General features: G+C 42.1%; 1 protein-coding gene and 1 pseudogene across 2 annotated transcripts; one reads left to right on the top strand and one right to left on the bottom strand.

The window, feature by feature from the left end:
• Positions 1-15232: 15232 nt before the first annotated feature.
• LOC139040247 (NXPE family member 3-like) lies at positions 15233-17995 on the top strand (annotated as a pseudogene).
• Positions 17996-18527: 532 nt separating this feature from the next.
• MBLAC1 (metallo-beta-lactamase domain containing 1) lies at positions 18528-20357 on the bottom strand. Of its 2 annotated transcripts, none has more exons than XM_014835890.3 (2): positions 20231-20357; positions 18528-19916 (listed from the first exon to the last, which is right to left on the bottom strand). In XM_014835890.3, exon 2 carries the CDS (start codon positions 19897-19899, stop codon positions 19087-19089), a length of 813 nt encoding a protein of 270 aa, XP_014691376.1. In that variant the 5' UTR covers positions 19900-19916; positions 20231-20357; the 3' UTR covers positions 18528-19086. The 2 variants fall into 2 exon arrangements, with proteins under 2 accessions (XP_014691376.1, XP_044602237.1); XM_044746302.2 differs by having other exon boundaries at positions 20090-20296.
• Positions 20358-20381: the final 24 nt, after the last annotated feature.

The following is a 20381-nucleotide window of genomic DNA, read 5'->3' as shown; positions in this document are numbered from 1 at the left end:
AAACATTGCATGATTTCACTCATATTTGGAAGATAAACATATACATGGATAAAGAGAACAGATTATGGTTACCAGAGAGGAAGGGAGTTGGGGTGGGCAAAAGGGGCAAAGGGATATATATATATATATATATATATATATATATATATATATATATATGGTGACAGATAAAAATTAGACTATTGGGGGTAAGCACGATGCAGTCTATATAGTATAGAAACTGATAAATAATAATGTACACCTGAAATTACACAATGTTATAAACCATTATGACCACAATAAAATAATTGGAAAAAATAAAGAAAAACAAATGACACATCTGATAAAGTGACCGTTATCCAAAATATACAAATAATTCTTAAAACTCAACAATAAGAAAACAATCCAATTTAAAAATGGACCAGGGGCCGGCCTCGTGGCCAAGTGGTTAAATTCACATGCTCCGCTTTGGCGGCCCAGGGTTTCACTGGTTCGACTCCTGGGCATGGACATGGCACCACTCATCAGGCCATGCTGAGGCAGCGTCCCACATGCCACAACTAGAAGGACCTACAACTAAAAATATACAACCATGTACTGGGGTGCTTTGGGGAGAAAAAGGAAAATTTTCTTTTTTACTCTTTAAAAATGGACCAAATAGGTCAGCGAAATGGTGGAGTGAGCTGGTGGACTCTCTCCCTTCCAAACTACAACCAAAACCGGGAACAACTGAACTTCAACCAATAACTCTAAAAATACAGAGATTGTCAGAGACCCACAGCAGCAAAACGACAGAGGGTGGAGAGGCTGGAGCTGCCCTCAGAGGAGTTGGAATGGTGTAAGAGAGAACTTCGCTCCCTCCCCTAGAGACTGGGATCGCGGCCACGGGGGAGGGAAGGAGTGGGGGAGGGGTCGCGCATCCGGGGGATCGTCCAGGACTCCCACTGCCAGTGCAGCAGAAACCTGCTAACAAGGGAAAGCTTCTGCATGCAGGGACCCCATCAAGCCAGGGCCCCGGGAAACCAGAGAGCGAGAGCTGATTGGAATCCAGGTTGGCACGCGAGAGAAAGTGCCCCTCCTCCCCAAACCTGCGCTGCACGCCGCCATTGCAGCTGAAGGCGGAGGGCTCAGAACATGTGGCTCTTGATGCCCATCTAGTGGAGACAGGCTGTAACTGCAACCGAATAATACCATCATGCACAAAAACTTTTCCTCTACCATTCAGCAATTTATAAAAGCTCCAGACCAGAAGGAAAACAATAAAAACACATAATTAAGTCCTGAGGACTTGGAAATAGGTAAACTAAGTGAAAATGAGTTCAGAGTAGCTATCATCAAAAAGCTCAATGAGGTAAAGGGAAATATAGAGAAACAAGTCAACGAGCTCTGGAGTTACTTCACAAAAGAGATTGAAACTATAAAGAAGAATCAATCAGAAATACTAGAGATAAAAAATACAATGGATCAGATAAAACAGAATACGGATTCCCTGAATGCCTGTGTAGACACCATAGAGGAGAAAATTAGCATAATCAAAGATAGACAGGCTAAATGGCTCCAGACAGAGGAAGAAAGAGAACTAAGAATTTTAAAAAAATGAAAATAATCTCCGTGAAATAGCAGATTCAATGAGGAAATCCAATTTAAGAATTATTGGAATCCCAGAGAGTGTGGAAAAGGAAAATGGAGCAGAAAGTGTGCTTAATGAAATTATGGAAGAGAACTTCCCAAACCTAGGTATTGAGGGAGAAATGTGTGTGGAGGAAGCTTTCAGATCTCCTAGATTTGTCAATGTAAAAAGACCTACTGCAAGGCATATAGTAGTAAAGATGGCAAAAACGAGTAACAAAGAGAGAATACTCAGGGCAGCAGGACAGAAGAAAATAACCTGCAAAGGAACTCCTACCGGACTTTCAGTGGATTTCTCTACAGAAACCTTACAAGCTAGGAGAGAATGGAACGACATATTCAAAACTTTAAAAGATAAAAACCTTCGGCCAAGAATACTCTATCCAGCAAAAATATCCTTCAGATATGAGGGAGAAATTAAATCTTTTCCAGACAAACAAAAGTTAAGGGAATTTGTAACCAAAAGTCCTCCACTACAAGAAATCCTCAAGAAGGCTCTCATACCTGAAAAAAGAAAAAAAGGGAGAAAGGGGTCACAAACCACAGAGTAGGGAGACAAATAGATAGAACCAGAATAGGATAGCAAGTATTCAGCTACAGCATTAGGATAAAGGGAAGGAAACCACCAAAGCGAGGATGATCTTATCACTCTGAACACAAACTCATAACACAAGTTGGAATAAGAGATGAAAATAATAATTTAGGAGGGGAAGAGGAAAGGGACTAAATCAGTCTAGGCCAAGCAAGTAAGAGACCACCAGAAAATGGACTATGTTATACACGAGATTCTGAATACAAACTTCAGGGTAGACACTAAAATAAAAAACAGAACAGGGACACAAAACATAAATAAGGGAAAATCTGAGAAACCCAGCATAAGAAATTGCAGAAGTCAATGGGTAGACTAAAACACACAGGACGAGAAACAAAGGTAACGCAGGAAAACCAGATAACAAGTGACAGAATGACAGCATTAAGCCCTCATGCATCAATAATCACCCTCAACGTAAACGGATTGAGCTCTCCAATAAAAAGACACAGAGTGGCAAAATGGATTAAAGAACGTGATCCAACAATTTGTTGCCTCCAGGAAACACACCTCAGCCCCAAGGACAAACACAGGCTCAGAGTGAAGGGATGGAAGACAATACTTCAAGCTAAGAGCAAACAAAAGAAAGCAGGTGTCACAATACTTATATCAGACAAAACGGATTTCAAAATAAGGCAGGTAAAGAGAGACACAGAGGGACAATATATAATGATCAAAGGGACACTTCATCAAGAAGAAATAATGCTTATAAATAGCTACGCACCCAACACAGGAGCACCAAAGTTCATAAAGCAACTATTAACAGACCTAAAGGAAGATGTTAAAAACAACGCAATAATAGTAGGGGACCTCAACACCCCACTCACATCCATGGACAGATCATCCAGACAGAAAATCAACAAGGAAATAGTGGAGCTAAACAAAAAGCTAAAACAATTGGACTTAATAGACATATATAGAACAATTCATCCCAAAACAGCAGAATACGCATTCTTCTCAAGTGCGCATGGAACATTCTCAAGGATAGACCATATGTTGGGAAACAAGGCAAGCCTCTACAAATTTAAAAAAATTGAAATAATAACAAGCATCTTCTCCAATCATAATGCTATAAGGCTAGAAATTAATTACAAGAAAAAAGCTGAGAAAGGCACAAGGATGTGGAGACTAAACAATACACTATTGAACAAGCAATGGATTATTGAAGAAATTAAAGAAGAAATCAAAAAATACCTGGAGACAAATGAAAATGATAACATGCCATACCAACTCATATGGGATACAGCAAAAGCTGTATTAAGAGGAAAATTCATTGCAATACAGACACATCTTAACAAACAAGAAAAATCCCAAATAAGCAATCTTAAACTACACCTAACTGAATTAGAGAAAGAAGAACAAACAAAGCCCAAAGTCACCAGAAGGAGAGAAATAATAAAAATCAGAGCGGAAATAAATGCTATTGAAATGAAAAAGGCAGTAGAAAGGATCAATGAAACAAAGAGCTGGTTCCTTGAGAAGATAAATAAAATTGACAAACGCCTAGCCAGACTTACAAAGAAAAAAAGGGAGAAAGCTCAAATAAACAAAATCAGAAATGAAAGATGAGAAATAACAACAGACTCTGCAGAGGTACGACAAATTATAAGAGGACACTATGAAAAACTATATGCCAACGAAATGGATAAACTAGAGGAAATGGATAAATTCTTGGACTCCTACAATCACCCAAAGCTCACTCAAGAAAAAGCAGACAATTTGAACAGACCAATCACAAGGAAAGAGATTGAAACAGCAATCAAAAACATCCCAAAGAATAAAACCCCAGGACCAGATGGCTTTCCTGGGGAATTCTACCAAACTTTCAGAAAGGATTTAATACCTATCCTTTTCAAGCTATTCCAAAAAATTAGAGAGGATGGAACACTTCCTAACACGTTCTATGAGGCCAGCATCATGCTGATACCAAAGCCTGACAAAGACACCACGAAAAAAGAGAACTACAGGCCAATATCACTGATGAACATAGATGCAAAAATTCTAAACAAAATTTTGGCAACCAGAATTCAGCAATTCATCAAAAGAATCATACATCATGATCAAGTGGGATTCATATCAGGGACACAGGGATGGTTCAACATCTGCAAATCAATCAACGTGATACACCACATCAATAAACTGAGGAATAAAAACCACATGATCATCTCAATAGAGGCAGAGACAGCATTTGACAAGATCCAACAGCCATTTATGATAAAAACTCTGAACAAAATGGGCAGAGAATGGAACTACCTCAACATAATAAAGGCCATATATGACAAACCCACAGCCAACATCGTACTCAATGGGCAAAAACTGAGCGCCATCCCTCTGAAAACAGGAACGAGACAAGAATGCCCTCTATCACCACTCTTATTTAACATAGTACTGGAGGTCCTGGCCAAAGCAATCAGGCAAGAAAAAGGAATAAAAGGAATCCAAATAGGGAGGCAAGAAGTGAAACTCTCGCTGTTTGCAGACGACATGATCTTATATACAGAAAACCCCAAAGAATCCATTGGAAAACTTTTAGAAGCAATCAACAACTACAGCAAAGTTGCAGGGTATAAAATCAATTTGCATAAATCAGTAGCATTTCTATATTCTAATAACGAACTAACAGAAAAAGAACTCAAGAACACAATACCATTCACAATCGCTACAAAAAGAATAAGATACCTCGAGGTGAATTTAACTAAGGAAGTGAAGGACCTATACAAAGAAAATTACAAGGCCTTTCTGAAAGAAATGGATGACGACATAAAGAGATGGAAAGACATTCCATGCATGTGGATTGGAAGAATAAACATAGTTAAAATGTCCATTCTACCTAAAGCAATCTACAGATTCAACGCTATCCCAATCAGAATCCCAATGACATTCTTTATAGAATTAGAACAAAGAATCCTAAAATTCATATGGGGCAACAAAAGACCCCGGATTGCTAAAGCAATCCTGAGAACAAAGAACAAAACGGGAGGCAACACAATCTCTGACTTCAAAACATACTACAAAGCTACAGTAATCAAAACAGCATGGTACTGGTACAAAAACAGGTGCACAGATCAATGGAACAGAATTGAAAGCCCAGAAATAAAACCACACATCTATGTACAGCTTATCTTCGACAAAGGAGCTGAGGACATACAATGGAGAAAAGAAAGTCTCTTCAACAAATGGTGCTGGGAAAACTGGAAAGCCACATGTAAAAGAATGAAAATTGACCATTCTTTCTCACCATTCACCAAAATAAACTCAAAATGGATCAAAGACCTAAAGGTGAGACTTAAAACCATAAGGCTTCTAGAAGAAAATGTAGGCAGTACACTCTTTGACATCAGTATTAAAAGGATCTTTTTGGACACCATGTCTTCTCAGAGAAGGGAAACAATAGAAAGAATAAACAAATGGGACTTCATCTGACTAAAGAGCTTCTTCAAGGCAAATGAAAACAGGATTGAAACAAAAAAACAACCCACTAACTGGGAAAAAATATTTGCAAGTCATACATCTGAGAAAGGCTTAATACCCATAATACATAAAGAACTCACACAAGTCAACAACAAAAAATCAAACAACCCGATCAAAAAATGGGCTGGAGACATGAACAGACATTTCTCCAAAGAAGATATACGGATGGCCAATAGGCACATGAAAAGATGTTCATCATCGCTGATCATCAGGGGAATGCAAATCAAAACTACACTAAGATATCGCCTTACACCCATTAGAATGACAAAAATATCTAAAACTAATGGTAACAAATGTTGGAGAGGTTGTGGAGAGAAAGGAACCCTCATACACTGCTGGTGGGAATGCAAACTGGTGCAGACACTATGGAAAACACTATGGAGATTCCTCAAAAAATTGAAAATAGAACTACCATACAACCCAGCTATCCCACTACTGGGTATTTATCCAAAGAGCTTGAAGTCAGCAATCCCAAAAGTCCTATGCACCCCAATGTTTATTGCAGCATTATTCACAACAGCCAAGACGTGGAAGCAACCTAAGTGCCCATCAACAGATGAGTGGATAAAGAATATGTGGTATATATATACAATGGAATACCACTCACCCTTAAAAAAGAACAAAATCGTCCTATTTGCAACAACATAGATGGACCTTGAGGGAATTATGTTAAGTGAAGCAAGCCAGATAGAGAAGGACAATCTCTGTATGACTCCACTCATATGAGGAATTTAAAAATGTAGACAAACAGAACAGATTAGTGGCGACCAGGGGAAAGATGGGGTGGGAGGTGGGCACAAAGGGTGAAGGGGTGTACCTACAACACGACTGACAAACAATAATGTACAACTGAAATTTCACAAGATTATAACCTATCATTAACTCAATAAAATTTTTTTTAAATGGACCAAATACTTTAACAGACATCTCAAAGAAGATATAAAGATGGCAAACAAGCATAAGAAATGATGCTCCACATCATAGGTCATCAGAGAAATGCAAAGTAAAACAGCAATGAGACACCACTACACACCTATTAGGATGGCCAAAATCCAGAACACTGATAACACTAAATGCTGGCAAGGATGTGGAGCAACAGGAACTCTCATTCATTGCTGGTGGGAATGCAAAATGGTACAGCCACTTTGGAAGGCAGTTTGATGGTTCTTATAAAACTAAACATACTCTTACCATAAGATCCAGCTATCACACTTCCTAGTATTTACACAAAGGAGTTTAAAACTTATGTCTACATAAAAACTTGCACACTGATACTTATGGCAGCTTTATTCATAATTTGCAAAACTTGGAGGCAAGCAAGATGTCCTTCAGCAGGTGAATGGGTAGAAAAACTGTGGTACATCCAGACAACGGAATATTATTCAGCACTAAAAAGAAATGAGGTATTAAGCCGTGAAAAGACATGGAAGAACCTTAAGTGTATATAACTAAGTGAAAGAAGCCAGTCTGAGAAGGCTATATACTGTTTGATTCCAACTTTATGACATTCTGGAAAACGTAAAACTATGGAGACAATAAAAAGACCACTGGTTGCAGGAGACGGGGTAGCAGTGAGCAGCAATGAATAGGCAGAGTACAGAGGATTTTTAGGAAAGTGCCAATACTCTATATGATATTATAATGATGGATATATATCATTATACATTTGTCCAAACCAATGGAATGCACAACACCAAGAGTAAACCTCAGGTAAACTATGGTCTCTGGGTGATTATGATGTGTCAATATGGGTTCATCTTTGGTAAATGTACCATTCTAGTGAGTGAATCTGATAATGAGTAGGGGGAGCTATGCATGTGTGGGGGCGGGGGGTATATGGGAAACCCTGTACTTCCCTCTCAGTTTTATTATAAATTTAAAACTGCTCTTAAAAAATACAGTCTTTAAAAAAACTATCAGAGAAATTTAAACAGTGAATAGATATTTGATGATATTAAGGAATTATTGGTAAATCCTTTAAGTGTGATAATGGTATTGTGGTTATGTTTTTTTAAGGTTTTCTTAGTGCGCACTGAAGTATATGCTTGTTATACGTGTATATGTAAGTACACACAGTATATGTACTCAAATGCTTCCAGATAAAATATATAAATATTACATGCTTCGGGATAAAATAATCTGATGTTTGGTATTTGCCTCAAAATAATATAGAGAAGAGGGAGAGGAAGTGGGTAGACATATAAATGAAATGAGATTGGCCTCAATTGATAATTATTGAAACTGGTTGATGGTGGCTCATTGAATTATTCTTTCTTTATTTGTATATCATGAAAATTCCATAATAAAATGTTTGGAAAAGAATAGAGCTATGTTTTGTTTACAAGAGACAAACAAACTGCATAAAAAGAGGGAAAGCCTGGAGTAAAAGAAAGAAAAAATATGTCAGGCAGACTGCAACCAAATAAATCTGACTTAACTATAGCAATACAAGAAAAAATTGACTTTAAGACAAAAGGAACCACTAGGAATAGTGTAGGTCATTACCAAATAATAAAAATTCACTTCACTGAGGGTATATTACAATTCTAAAGAATGCATTAATAAAATAGCATCCAAATTTAAAAAGCAAAAAATTTTTAGAATGACAGGGAATAATTTATAAGTCCACTACCATAGTGGTTATTTTTAATATCCTTCTCTTAATTATTAAATTAAATAGACAAAAAATCCACATAACTATAGAAGATATGAACAACCCAAGCTATTTCTCTAATATAAGAGCAAGCTTGCATTTCTGAGATAAGCTCGACCTAGTCGGGATGTGCTATCTTTCTATACATTGCTAAATTTAGTTTCCTAATATTTTGTTTAGAATTTGTGCGTCTATGATCATAAGGAAAGGTATCCTGTAATTTTCCTATTTCATAATATCCCTGTTAGATTTCACCAGGGCAATGCCAGCCTTATAACAGGACTTGGGGAGTTTACCCATCTTTTTTCTCATCTCTGGGAGATGTTTGCAATTTTGGAATTACTTGTTTCTTAAATTTTAGATGGCACTGACCAGTGAAGCCAAGTGAGCCTATAGTTTTTCCTGTGGGAAATGACTACTGGTTCTTTTTTTTTTTTACTGGTTATAATAGGTTTTCTACTTCATTGTGAGTCAGTTTGGGCACAGTTATCTAGAAATTTGTCTACTTTGTTTAAATATTGAAATTTATTGCCACAGACATTATGTTTTTTTATATCTGCACCAGCTACAGTTATGTCTCCTTTCTCATTTCTGACATTGGCCCACTCCTGCTTTCTTTATTTTTTTCTTGATAAATCTTGTCAGAAGTTTGTTAATTGTGTGAGTCTTTTCAAAGAGCCACATTTTGGCTTTGTCTATCCTTTCTATTTTATGTTTGTTTTCTATGAAATTGCTCATTTTGTATTTGTTATTTACTTCTTTCCATTTCCTGTGGATTATTTTGCCCTTTTTTCCCTAACATTTTGAAATAGATATACAGCTCAGTCCATTTCAGCCTTTCTCCTTTTCAAATAGAAGCATTAAGACTACAAAATTTCCTCTAAGCACTGCTTTAACTGCATTCCCCCAAGTTACCATGTGATCATAATGTTATCTAATATCCATTTGTATTTCTTCTTTGATCCACGCATTTTTAGAATTGGGTTTCTCAATTTCCCCAAATGACTTTTTCTTGTTATCTTTTTGTTATTGTTTTTTGCAGGTGAGAGGGAGATATTGGAAAGCAAGAAGGCCATTCTTATAAGAAGGCAGAGATGATACCATTGTTATTTTTCTTTCTTTTATCCAGAAAAAACCTATGGACATAAATTTTTCCTTCATAAAGAACAGCTATGGGCCAGTCCCAGTGGCCTAGTGGTTTAGTTCAACTCACTCTGCTTCAGCAGCCTGGGTTCAGTTCCCAAGTGTAGACCTACACCCTTTGTCTGTCAGTGGTCATAATGTGGCAGCAGCTCCCATACAAAAAGAGGAAGATTGGCAGCGGATGTTAGCTCAGGGCAAATCTTCCTCAGCCAAAGACAAACAAACAAACCCCATAAAGAACAGCTATTACCTTCAAATCAATGAGGTGGTGACTCAGACACAAGGCTGATGAGTGACAGACAGCCTGTGCAGGCAGGACAGGACTTCTGGGTCCTACCTGGTAGGGGGACTAGCTTTGGTAAGGCAAAATCTCCTTCCCAGAAAAAAGTGAGGGAAACACAAACCACTGATAGATTCTTCTTTATCTATGCACAGATCCTCTATTGCAAGTTGTCCTAGCCTGACAGTACTATCCACCAGCCCCCAGGACCTCACTCTTTCTCTAAATCTCTCTCCAAATCCACAGAACCTGCCTCTCTCTTGAATTGTCTCCCCCAAGAGCTCTCAGACTTGACCCATCTTCTTTACTAGCCTCTGACTCTGGGAGATAAGGGTAAACTTCGGACCTCCACCAGCCCCCAGACCTCCACCTAACACCTGAGAGGTCCTGCCCAGGGCAGCAATGCCCTGGGAGGCTACCTGGAGGCCGTACTTGTGACCAGACACCACCAGGACATACCCAAGATCCACAGTGGGGATCTGTTTTGGGTACAGGTGCTGGGACCTGACCTGCAGGCAGGGATCCCTGGGGATGTCTCGGATCTGGAGAATGGCACATACCTGTTGTCCTTCTCCCAGCTCTGGGCTGGTCAGGCCCAGGTGCAAGTGCCACTGGTCCACTCCAACAAGGCAGTTGGGATTTTTTAGAGAATCTAATGAAAGCAGGATGCCACAGTAGATTTCAAAGAGTATTTCCAGGAAATTGAAGATAGGTCCCTAAAAAAGTAGCATAACTGAAATACAAGAGGAGAGAGAGAACAGAACATACAAGAGCTGTGGTCAATAATCAAAGGTCTAACATACAGGTAATTGGAATCCCAGAAGGAAAAGAGAGAGAAGAGTAGTGCAGAAGTATTTGAAGAGACAATGGCTAAAAAATTTCCAAAAATAAAAACTATTAACCCACAGATCCAAGAAGCTTAGTAAACTCCAATAATAACACATATAACACAAACACACATATACACCTGAACACATCATACTTAGACCAATGAAAACCAAAGAGAAAGAGAAAAATCTTGAAGATAGCCATAAGAAAAATACGACACCTTACATAAGGAGGGAACAAAGATACGAATTACAACAGAATTACAGCCTCAGGTCAGAAGCTAGAAGAAAAAGGAATAACATCTTTAAAGTGCTGAAAGAGAAAGCTACCAACCCAGAGTGCTATACCCAGTAAAAACGACTTTTCTGACAAACCAATGCTGGCGAGGATGTGGAGTAACTGGAATTCTCAAACATTGTCGATGGGAATGCAAAATGGTACAGCCATTCTGAAACAGTTTGGCAGTTTTTATAAAATTAAATGTACGCTTACTATACAACCCAGGAATCACACTCCTGGGTACTTGCACCAAAGACATGAAAACTATGCTCATACATAAAAGCCTGTGCATGAGTGTTTATAGTGACTTTATTCATAATCACTCAAAACTGGGAATGACCCAAATATCCTTCAAATACAACCCCAATATAAACAAACTGATACATCCTTACAATGGAAAACTACTCAGCGATAAAAAGGAACAGATCACTTTTAGATGTAACAACATGGATGAATCTTAAACATATTGTGCTAAGTGAAAAGAAGCTAAACTCAAAAGACCACATTTTCTATGATTCTATTTATATGACATTCTGGAAAAGGTAAAATTCTTTTAAAAGGAAACAGATCAAGTGGTTGCTGGGGGGCTGGAGATGGAGGGGGAGAAATGACTACAAAGGATCATGAGGGAAGTTTTTGGGGTCATGGAAATGTTTTATACCTTGATTGTATTTGCAGTTACATGACTACATGTGACTGTCAAAATATGTAGTTATGACACTAAAAAGAGTAAATTTTACTGTATGCAAATTATACTTCTATAACTCCAAAAACATTTTTTGAAAAAAATATTTTTCATATCTTTAAATGTATTAATAACCTGTCAAATTTTAAAGGAATTATCACAAGGCAAAAACTTAGTGAGACTGGGAACCTAGAGACCAGAGTGGTAATAGACCACTGAAGCTTGCTTTCCCCTTGGGGGCATTTACCAAACTCAGCAAACTTGAGATGGGTGTTCAGGAAGCCAAGAGCAGGAGACAATGTGGGGAGCCTTGGACAATGTGGGTAGTCCTACAGGAGACAGCACACCGGCATAAAGCCAGAGTCTCCAAATTCTACTCTTTCAAACTGTGTGACCTAGAAACCACCACCCTACACCTAACCAGAAGACAGCAAAGAACCTGACTGTCGTGGACGGACCATGGTCCAGAGTGGTTAGAAAAATGTCTTCCTAGAGAATTGATACCCACGAGCCAGCCCTCAGGTGGATGTGCAGCCCAAATTCACAAACCAGAGTGGTCTGGAAAATCTCAGGCTGTGTTAGTTTAACAGGGTCTAGGAACTTATTGGCCTAGATTTTTGGCAGAAGCAAATACTAATTTTCCTTGGAGAATCCCACTATTGCCTGGGATTCTTTCATGCCAGTTTGGTAACCTCTGAATCCAGTACCAAATTAATAGAAAATTCAATACCAAATTAATGAACAAGGGATCTCGTTTGTGTCACATTTAGATTAACCATAAGGTGTTAGTGTTAATAGAGGTAACTTACCCAGAACAAAACATGTTTATGACTTAGATCCATTATCTGTTCTTTACATTCTTTGGGGCCTTACAACCATCTTTCCCATAGGTTACTGTTTGGCCTTCTTCTTTCCAATTTCTTCTTTTAGTCTTTTGCTCTTGTTAGCAGCTTTGAGTTGAATTTGTCATTTCAATACCTAATATTAAATAAACTCTGACTTGTGTTTGTTTTTTTATTCTTTTTTCCCCCAGGCATGATTGACAAATGAAAGTTGTGTATATTTGGGTTGTACAACATGATTTCTTTTTTTTTAAGATTTTTTTTTATTTTTCCTTTTTCTCCCCAAAGCACCCCTGGTACATAGTTGTATATCTTTAGTGTGGGTCCTTCTAGTTGTGCTATGTGGGATGCTGCTTCAGCATGGCTTGATGAGTGGTGCCATGTCCGCACTCGGGATACAAACCAGCGAAACCCTGGGCCCCCAAAGTGGAGCACGCGAATGTAACCACTTGGGCATGGGGCCAGCCCCCAACGTGACTTCTTAAGGTGTACAACATAATGACTTAATGTATGTATGCATTGTGAAATGATTACCACAATCAAGCTAATTATCCTATTCATCACCCCACATAGTTACATTTTTGTGTGTGCGGCAAGAACAAAGATCTACTCTCTTAGCAAATTTCAAGTCTGGATAAAGTATTATTAACTATAATCACCATGCTGTACATTAGATCCCCATAAATTACTCATAACTGAAAATTTGTACCCTTTCACTAACATCTCCTCATTTCCTCCATTCCTCGGCCCCTGGAAGTAACCATTTTACTCTCTGGTTCTATGAATTCGACTTTTCAGATTCCACATAGAAATGAGATCATACAGTATTTGTCTTTCTGTGTCTGGCTTATTTCACTTAGCATAATGTCCTCCGGGTTCACCCACGTTGTCACAGACGGCAGGATTTTCTTTTTAAGGCTGAGTAATATTCATGTGTGCGTGTACATACACACACATAAACAAACACACATACATCTCACATGTTCATTATCCACTCATCTGTCAATGAACACTTAGGTTGTTTCCACATCTTGGCTACTATGAATAATGCTGAAATGAACATGGGAGTGCAGATATCTCCTTGAGATACCGATTTCATTTCCTTTGGATATATACCCATAAGTGGGATTACTGGATCATATGGTAGCTCTATTTTTAACTTTTTGAGGAAACTTCATACTGTTTCCATAATGGGTGTACCAATTTACATTCCCACAAGCAGTGTACAAGTGTTCCCTTTTCTCCATATTCTCTCCAACACTAGTTACCTCTCGTCTTTTTGATAATAACCATCCTAACAGGTGTGAAGGGATATCTCATTGTGGTTTTGATTGCATTTCCATGATGATTAGTGATGTTGAGCAACTTTCCATGAACCTGGGCCATTTGTATGTTTTCTTTGGAAAAACGTCTATTCATGTCCTTTGCCAATTTTTAAATTGCGTTTTTTGGACTTTTCGCTATTGAGTTGTATGAGTTCTTTATAAATTTGGGATATTAAGTGCTCATGAGATACATGGCTTGCAAATGTTTTCACCCATTCCACAGGTTACCTTTTCATTTTGTTGATTGATTCATCTGCTGTACAGAAGCTTTCTAGTTTGATGTAGTCTAACTTATTTATTTCTGCTTTTGTTGCCTTTGCTTTTGGTGTCATATCCAAAAAATCACGACCAAGACCAGTGTCAAGGAACTTTTTCCCTATGCTTACTTCTAGGAGTTTTACAGTTTCAGGTCTTACATTTAAGTCTTTAATCCATTTCAAGTTAATTTTTGTGTATGGTAAGATGAGTCCAATTTCACTCTTTTGCATGTGGATATCCAGTTTTCCCAACACTGTCATTACTCATGAAAGTGAATACTATGCATGCGAAAATAATAAATGAACAAACCTCAGGAACATAATATTGAGTGAAAAAAAGCAAGTTGTAGAAGAATATTTACAATACGATTTCATTTATTTTAAGTTCAAAAACATACAAAAACAATCCTTGTGTAGAAATGCAAATGCATATGGTAAGACCACAAAAAAATTCAAGAAAATGATAAACATCCCAGTCAAGATACTGGTTGCTTCTGAGGGACCAGGAAAGGAATAGGATTGGAGAAAAAAGTAAGGAGACTTCAAAGTAATGACAATATATTTTTCTTAAATTGGGTGGTCTGTTGCATTATGGTTCTCCATACATTTTATTTTATAGATGTTCTTATGACCAATCAACAACAAAAATTTTTATTTAAGGTGCATGAGGAGAAAGAAGAGCCCCCAGTATGGACTGAGAGGGAAGTGGGCAGTAAGTGCAGAACAGAGTAGGGTATGGTCAAGGAAGCCAAGGGGGCATGTAAGTTTCAAGACGGAATGTCAAGTCTGCTGGGCAGTGAAGTAAAATGAGCACTAAGTGTCCTGTGGAGTTGGCAATTATGACGTTCATGAGCAACTTCGTCCAGAGCCCTTTCAGTGGAGTGGTCAGGGTCGGAGCCAGACTGAGCGAGCCAGAGAATGGAAAATGCTGAAAAGGAATCAGTGAGGATATAAAGAAAATGTCTGGTAGGAGAGTGGGGGACTGCTCCTCTTCTGGAGTACAGCCTGGGTGCAGATACTGATGAGTTTTCTGGTAAGGTGTCTTAAGCAGAGAAGGCTGAGACAATGGTCTTTGCTTTCTCTGTGAAGTCAGAAGTGCTGCTCTCTTCTGGGGCTGAGGAGGGAATGGTGTGGTGTGATTGACAGGACTGCTTTGGGACATGGGAGAAGGCATAAAAAGATTGCATTTAAGACCTACCTAAAATTGGAGATGGTGAACTTTCAGCATCACCAACTCATGAACAGCCATTATGGTAGATTGCAACAACGAAAATGGCCACAGATCTTTTGGAGCTCCTTCTGTCAAGAGGTAGAGGCCGTTTCCTTATCCCTGAGTCTGGGCTGGCCTTACGACTTCCTCTGACCAACAGAATGTGAGGTAAGGGATATTGTGCAATTTCTGAGCCTAGACCTCAAGTGGCTTTGTAGCTCCTGCTCTAACACTGGGAGCACTTCTGCCACCATGTGAACAAGCCCAAGCTGGCCTACTGGAGGTTGAGAAACCATGTGGAGAGCGGCCCCAGCCATTCCACCAATTCCAGCTGAGGCACCTGATGCATGGGTGAGGCTGTTATGGACCATTCAGCTCTCACCAAGACAATCCAGATGAACCACAGAATTGTAATAAATAATAAATATTTGTGTTTTTAAGCCACTAGGATTTGCAGTGGTTTGTAACACAATAAAAGCTAATTGATACACCATTCATTCATTGACTTTTTTTTTTTTTTGCTGAGGAAGCTTAGCCCTGAGCTAACATCAGTTGTCAATCTTCCTCTTTTTTTTTTTTGCATAACAATGATTAACCCTGAACTAACATCTGTGCCAATCTTCCTCCACTTTACATGGGGGTCACCACCACAGTATGGCTGACAAGTGGTGTAGGTCCATGCCCAGGATCTGAACCCCTGAACCCACACCACTAAGCCCCTGAACCCACACCACTGAAGCAGAGCACACTGACCACCAGCCCTCATCATCTTCATTCTTGTCACAGACACTTGTCTCTTCAGGAATGTGACAAAGCTCTCCTTCAGAGCCTTTCTCTGATCCACAGCCAGATGGCAGCCAAGAGAAGCAGCAACTTGAGTGAGTGCATCTGGGATAGTTAGGGGTGGAGGTTAGCCCACCTGGAGGGTTCTGTCCATAACTGAGATTAGCCTCTCCCTGCAGTGGTTAAGGGATGGGCAGTGGAGTCTGGAAGCCTGCATTCACATGCATGCTCTGACATTTATCAGCTCACCTCACTTAATTTCCCCATCTAATATAAGAGGATGGTTAAAGTACATGCACCTGGCACAGAGTAAACACTCAAAAAATGTTAGTTCTTTTTATTAATTTAGCTGTTCCATTTTTCCCTTTCCTATAGCCCTGTCCCCATGGCTCCCATGCAGCTCTGAGCTGGTCTCAAAACTCTCCGGCTTCTATCACTGAAATCTGTGGTGCTCACTGTCCTGCTCCAGATGCTCCTCCTCCACTGTTGACAGCATCCTGGGCTGCCTGGCTGGCTGCTCAGATCCACATGGTGGGGAACTCCACACTTTGGCAGTGGTGGGAGTATCTGAAGGAGGATGCAGGCGTGTCTGGAAGGCAGCAGGCAGTCCAGCCAAACTGGAGTGGAGAGTCTGCCTTGAAGAGGACTGGGTGAGAGTTTGGGTTATTCTACAGGCCACGTGGAGCCATTGAATATTTGTGAGTAGAGGAATCTAATCATACAGCTCAAGTTTCCCTAAGAGTTTTCCAAAAAAGAAGCTTGAAAGGAACTTCTAAGAGGACAGTCGCTCTGAGCCCAGTCTCCTAATATCTTAAGCACTGCTTTCCCTGTTATCAACCCTTCTCCACAGCATCCTCACTGCCTCCTTGTAATGGATCATTTCCTCCAGTGTTTGCATCCATTCAACTCCTCTTGTTCTAAGTGACTGTCAAAGCAGCTTAGGCAGGAAAGGAGTTAATTGGCCCAAGTCACTAAAGAGTTAAGGAGTGGATCTGGCTTTCAGTGCCCAATCTGGTCATCAGGTCTGTTTCTCTCAACTACTCACTTCTGCCCCCTTCTGTTTAGCTTCATTCCTGGTCTCCATTTGGTGGCCCCAGTAGCAGTGGCTCTTCCAAGGTGGCAATATGACCCATCATCCCATGTCAGTCTTGCAGGAAAGAACTATGCTTTTTTCCACTAGCTCCAGCAAAAACCCTAAGATTACCAAAACTGGACTAACTTAGACGACCTGTCCATCCGGGAGACAATCAGTGTGGCCAAAGGGATGTATTGTTCCAGACGACAAGGCCTGAGTCATGGGCAGAATACCTATGTTCTGGGAAGTAAGTCAAAACTGGAATTTTTGTTTGTACATGTTGAGAGTGCATAGCTCTAAATAACCGATCTCCTCTTCTCTCAGCCTCCCCACAGCCCTGAACCTGGTGGATCCACATGCCACATATCAGCTGAGGCCCCTGACAGCCGTGAAGACCACTCAGGGCATACTGCTGCACTAGCTGGCCCCTCCACACCCCAGTAGCCTCCCTGCACACCATGGCCCAGGAGCTTGGGGGCCTGGCCAGAGGCCTCCACTCCATGACAGTGCACCCACTTCACCACTTCCCCTCCATCCATCTTTGTGCAATGACTGGCAAGGATCCAGGCAGCCGTGGCTGTGCTTCTGGCCCAGGAACCGACACTCCTGTGGTCATCAAACTGGCCAATATCAGCGACCAGTCCATGTACAGCAGTGACTGGTTCACCCTCCAGGTGAACCAGCCCCTCCAAGCTGCCTTTGCTGATCTCCGTGTGGCCTTTGTGGATGCCTGGGAAACGCTGGCAGTCTGGCCCTGCCCAACATCCACCCAGGGCGGTTCATCATCCACAATAAGGTGGACTTCCTCCTCTCCTTTGTCTGCCCCACCTGAGTGCTTCTGCAGGTGTGTTTGGAGGGCCTGGGGACTGGGACACAGTTGTGAAGAGGCCACAGCCATAACAGGACTTCTGGAATAAGGGGAGGTGCCATCAACTTCTCTCACCTGGAGGAGTGCAATAGCTTCCCATCTAGTACAGCCAATTCTACTCTTGCCCCATTCCAACCACTTTTCCACTCAGAACAAATGGTAATTTTAAAACATGTGAGATTAGGTCATTAGCCTGCTCAAAAGTCAAAGGCTTCTCAATATAAATGGAAACCCCTCCCCATGGTCCACAAGGCCCTGCCTAACTCTGCAGCCTCACCTATTGCCACTCTTCCCTGGCACTCTGCAGTTGAAACCCACCGTCTTCTCGCTGCTCAAGCAGGCCAAGCTGTCCTGCCTCAGGGCCTTTATACCTGCTATTTCTGTGCCTGGAAGGCCTATCTTCCAGATCCTTGTATGGCCTGCTTTCTTCTCGTTCAGTTCTTATCAAACCTCGACTCTGCTTTTCCTGACCACCCTTCCACCCCAGCACACTCTCCCCTTCTCACCCTGCTTTCTTTTTTCATATCTCTAACCACAACCTGTAATTATATGGTTTACTACTGTTACTGTTGTTGTTTACTTGTACATCTCAGTAGAACATAATCTCCATGAGGGACAGGAGTTTCTCCAGCTTGCTCACTCTTTTATCTCCATGACCTAGAGCAGTGCTTGAGACATTACAAGTGTCAAATACCCATTGAATGAAGGAATGTATGAATAAATTAAAGTCAGATGCCTTAGGTGTTAACCTTTTCTCAGCAACAGCATCCTAGGAGAAACAGACAATCGGCCAAAGCGACCCGTTGAAGTGTTGCAGCTGCTGATTACATTTGCATGATTATCGCTATTAATACTTCATATTTACATTAGGGCAGTACGATTTTCCATGCAGTTTCCTGTTTTTATTTTAGACGACCCTCCCAAGAACATTCTCTCACTTTTACTAATGAAGCCCCGAGACGGGGCACACAGCTGAGCCAGTCCTTGGGGTCAGTTTGGTTGCAGAAACAGTGACATTGGCGACAGCACTGGCAAGAGCACTGTATCCTCGCTGCAAAGCTGGCCTCCTAGAGGAGCTGGAAGTGACCACCTTGAGTCCTCTGATTGGCTGTCCGGGTCCTCTCCGTCTCCGGGACGTCAGGTCCTTGGCTGAGTGGCTTCCCTGACAGGAGTCCAGTCTCTCCCAGGGCTTATCCGTGCATTGTGGGCTCCTTGTCTCCAACCACGGAATCCTGCCGGCTGTTCCCTGGATCCTTTGTCTCTGGCTGCGAGGCTTCCCTGACCACCCTAAAGGGGGCTCCGTGACCAGGCACAACCACATCGGCAGTGTCTAGGACCCTCTTCCGGCTCCGCTCCTGGGCCACCGGGTCCTCGCTCAGCGCCTGCCAGGAGTCCTCGTCCCCTTCGCGTTCAAACACATCGCCCACCACCATCACGGTGCCCAGGGCTGTGTCCGCCACCACAACGCTGACGTCCCGCTGGCCCCCGTGGCCCGGCGTGGCCCACACCTCGAGCCCGGGCCCCAGACGCAGGGGCCGCTCCTCCCCCAGCCCGTGGAGGAGATAGCGGCCCCCGGGGAGGCAGAAGTCGTGCGAGACCAGCAGAGACGCCGCGGGAAACAGCCCCAGGTTCCCGATGTGATCCGAGTGCCCGTGGGTCCCCACCACCAAAGTCACATCTCCAGGGGCCACGCCCTGCCCCGCCAGGGCCCCCAGAAGCGCCTCGCGAGCCCAGGGGCCCCCGGTGTCCACGAGGATGGGGCCACGGGCCGCCTCCTCCAGGGCGCTCTTCGCCTCGCCACCCTTGGGCGGGGGCTCTTCGTGGCTGGAGGCAGGGCCCCAGGCCTGGGGCAGGACAAGAGTCACGGAGCCGTCGGCACGCACGGCGTCGCCCTCCTCGGGCTCCGCGTAGCCCTGCAGCAGAACCACCACGGAGTATGGGCCGCCGGGCACCAATAGAGGGGTCTCCCCACGCAGCGGCTTGGTCTGCACTAGACTGCTCATGGCAGGGGAGGGACGGGCTGGGGAAAAGAAATGGGGCTGTGGGCGACTGTGCACTCCCTCTGGATTCCCACACAGGCCCAGCCTCGGCCCAGCGGCACCTTCCAAATCTCAGTTCTCGGCCACCCCACCCCTCCCGCCTCCTTACGGTGGTATCGCCCTCACCCCCCTTCCGAAGATGGTATCGCCCAACCTTCCCTCCAGCGTGAACGCACGGGGCCCTAGGCGTCTGTGGTCCCCGCCTCGCTCGTCTCGGGTGGTGCGTCCTCACCCGTCACCCTCCAGAAGCTATCGGTTTTGCTTATACCTCACTCTAACAGAAGCTGCTCTTTACCTTGGACCTAGCTTTATCGCCTTAGGTCTTGCCTCACTCCGGAAAAAATAAAAATCGGAAAAGCGCGCGCGATTTTGTCCTCTGCGAGTTCCCGTAAGCTCAAGTATGGCGGCTGAGGAGGCGCCAGACGCTGAGTTTTAATTCCGACGCA

Source organism: Equus asinus, chromosome 14, assembly GCF_041296235.1.
Source record: "Equus asinus isolate D_3611 breed Donkey chromosome 14, EquAss-T2T_v2, whole genome shotgun sequence".
Taxonomy (NCBI): domain Eukaryota; kingdom Metazoa; phylum Chordata; class Mammalia; order Perissodactyla; family Equidae; genus Equus; species Equus asinus.
This window is presented reverse-complemented; position numbering and strand designations above follow the sequence as displayed.

Excerpts from the sequence above, each read along its gene's own strand:
- MBLAC1 (XM_014835890.3), bottom strand. The coding sequence starts at position 19,899 with ATGAGCAGTCTAGTGCAGACCAAGCCGCTGCGTGGGGAGACCCCTCTA.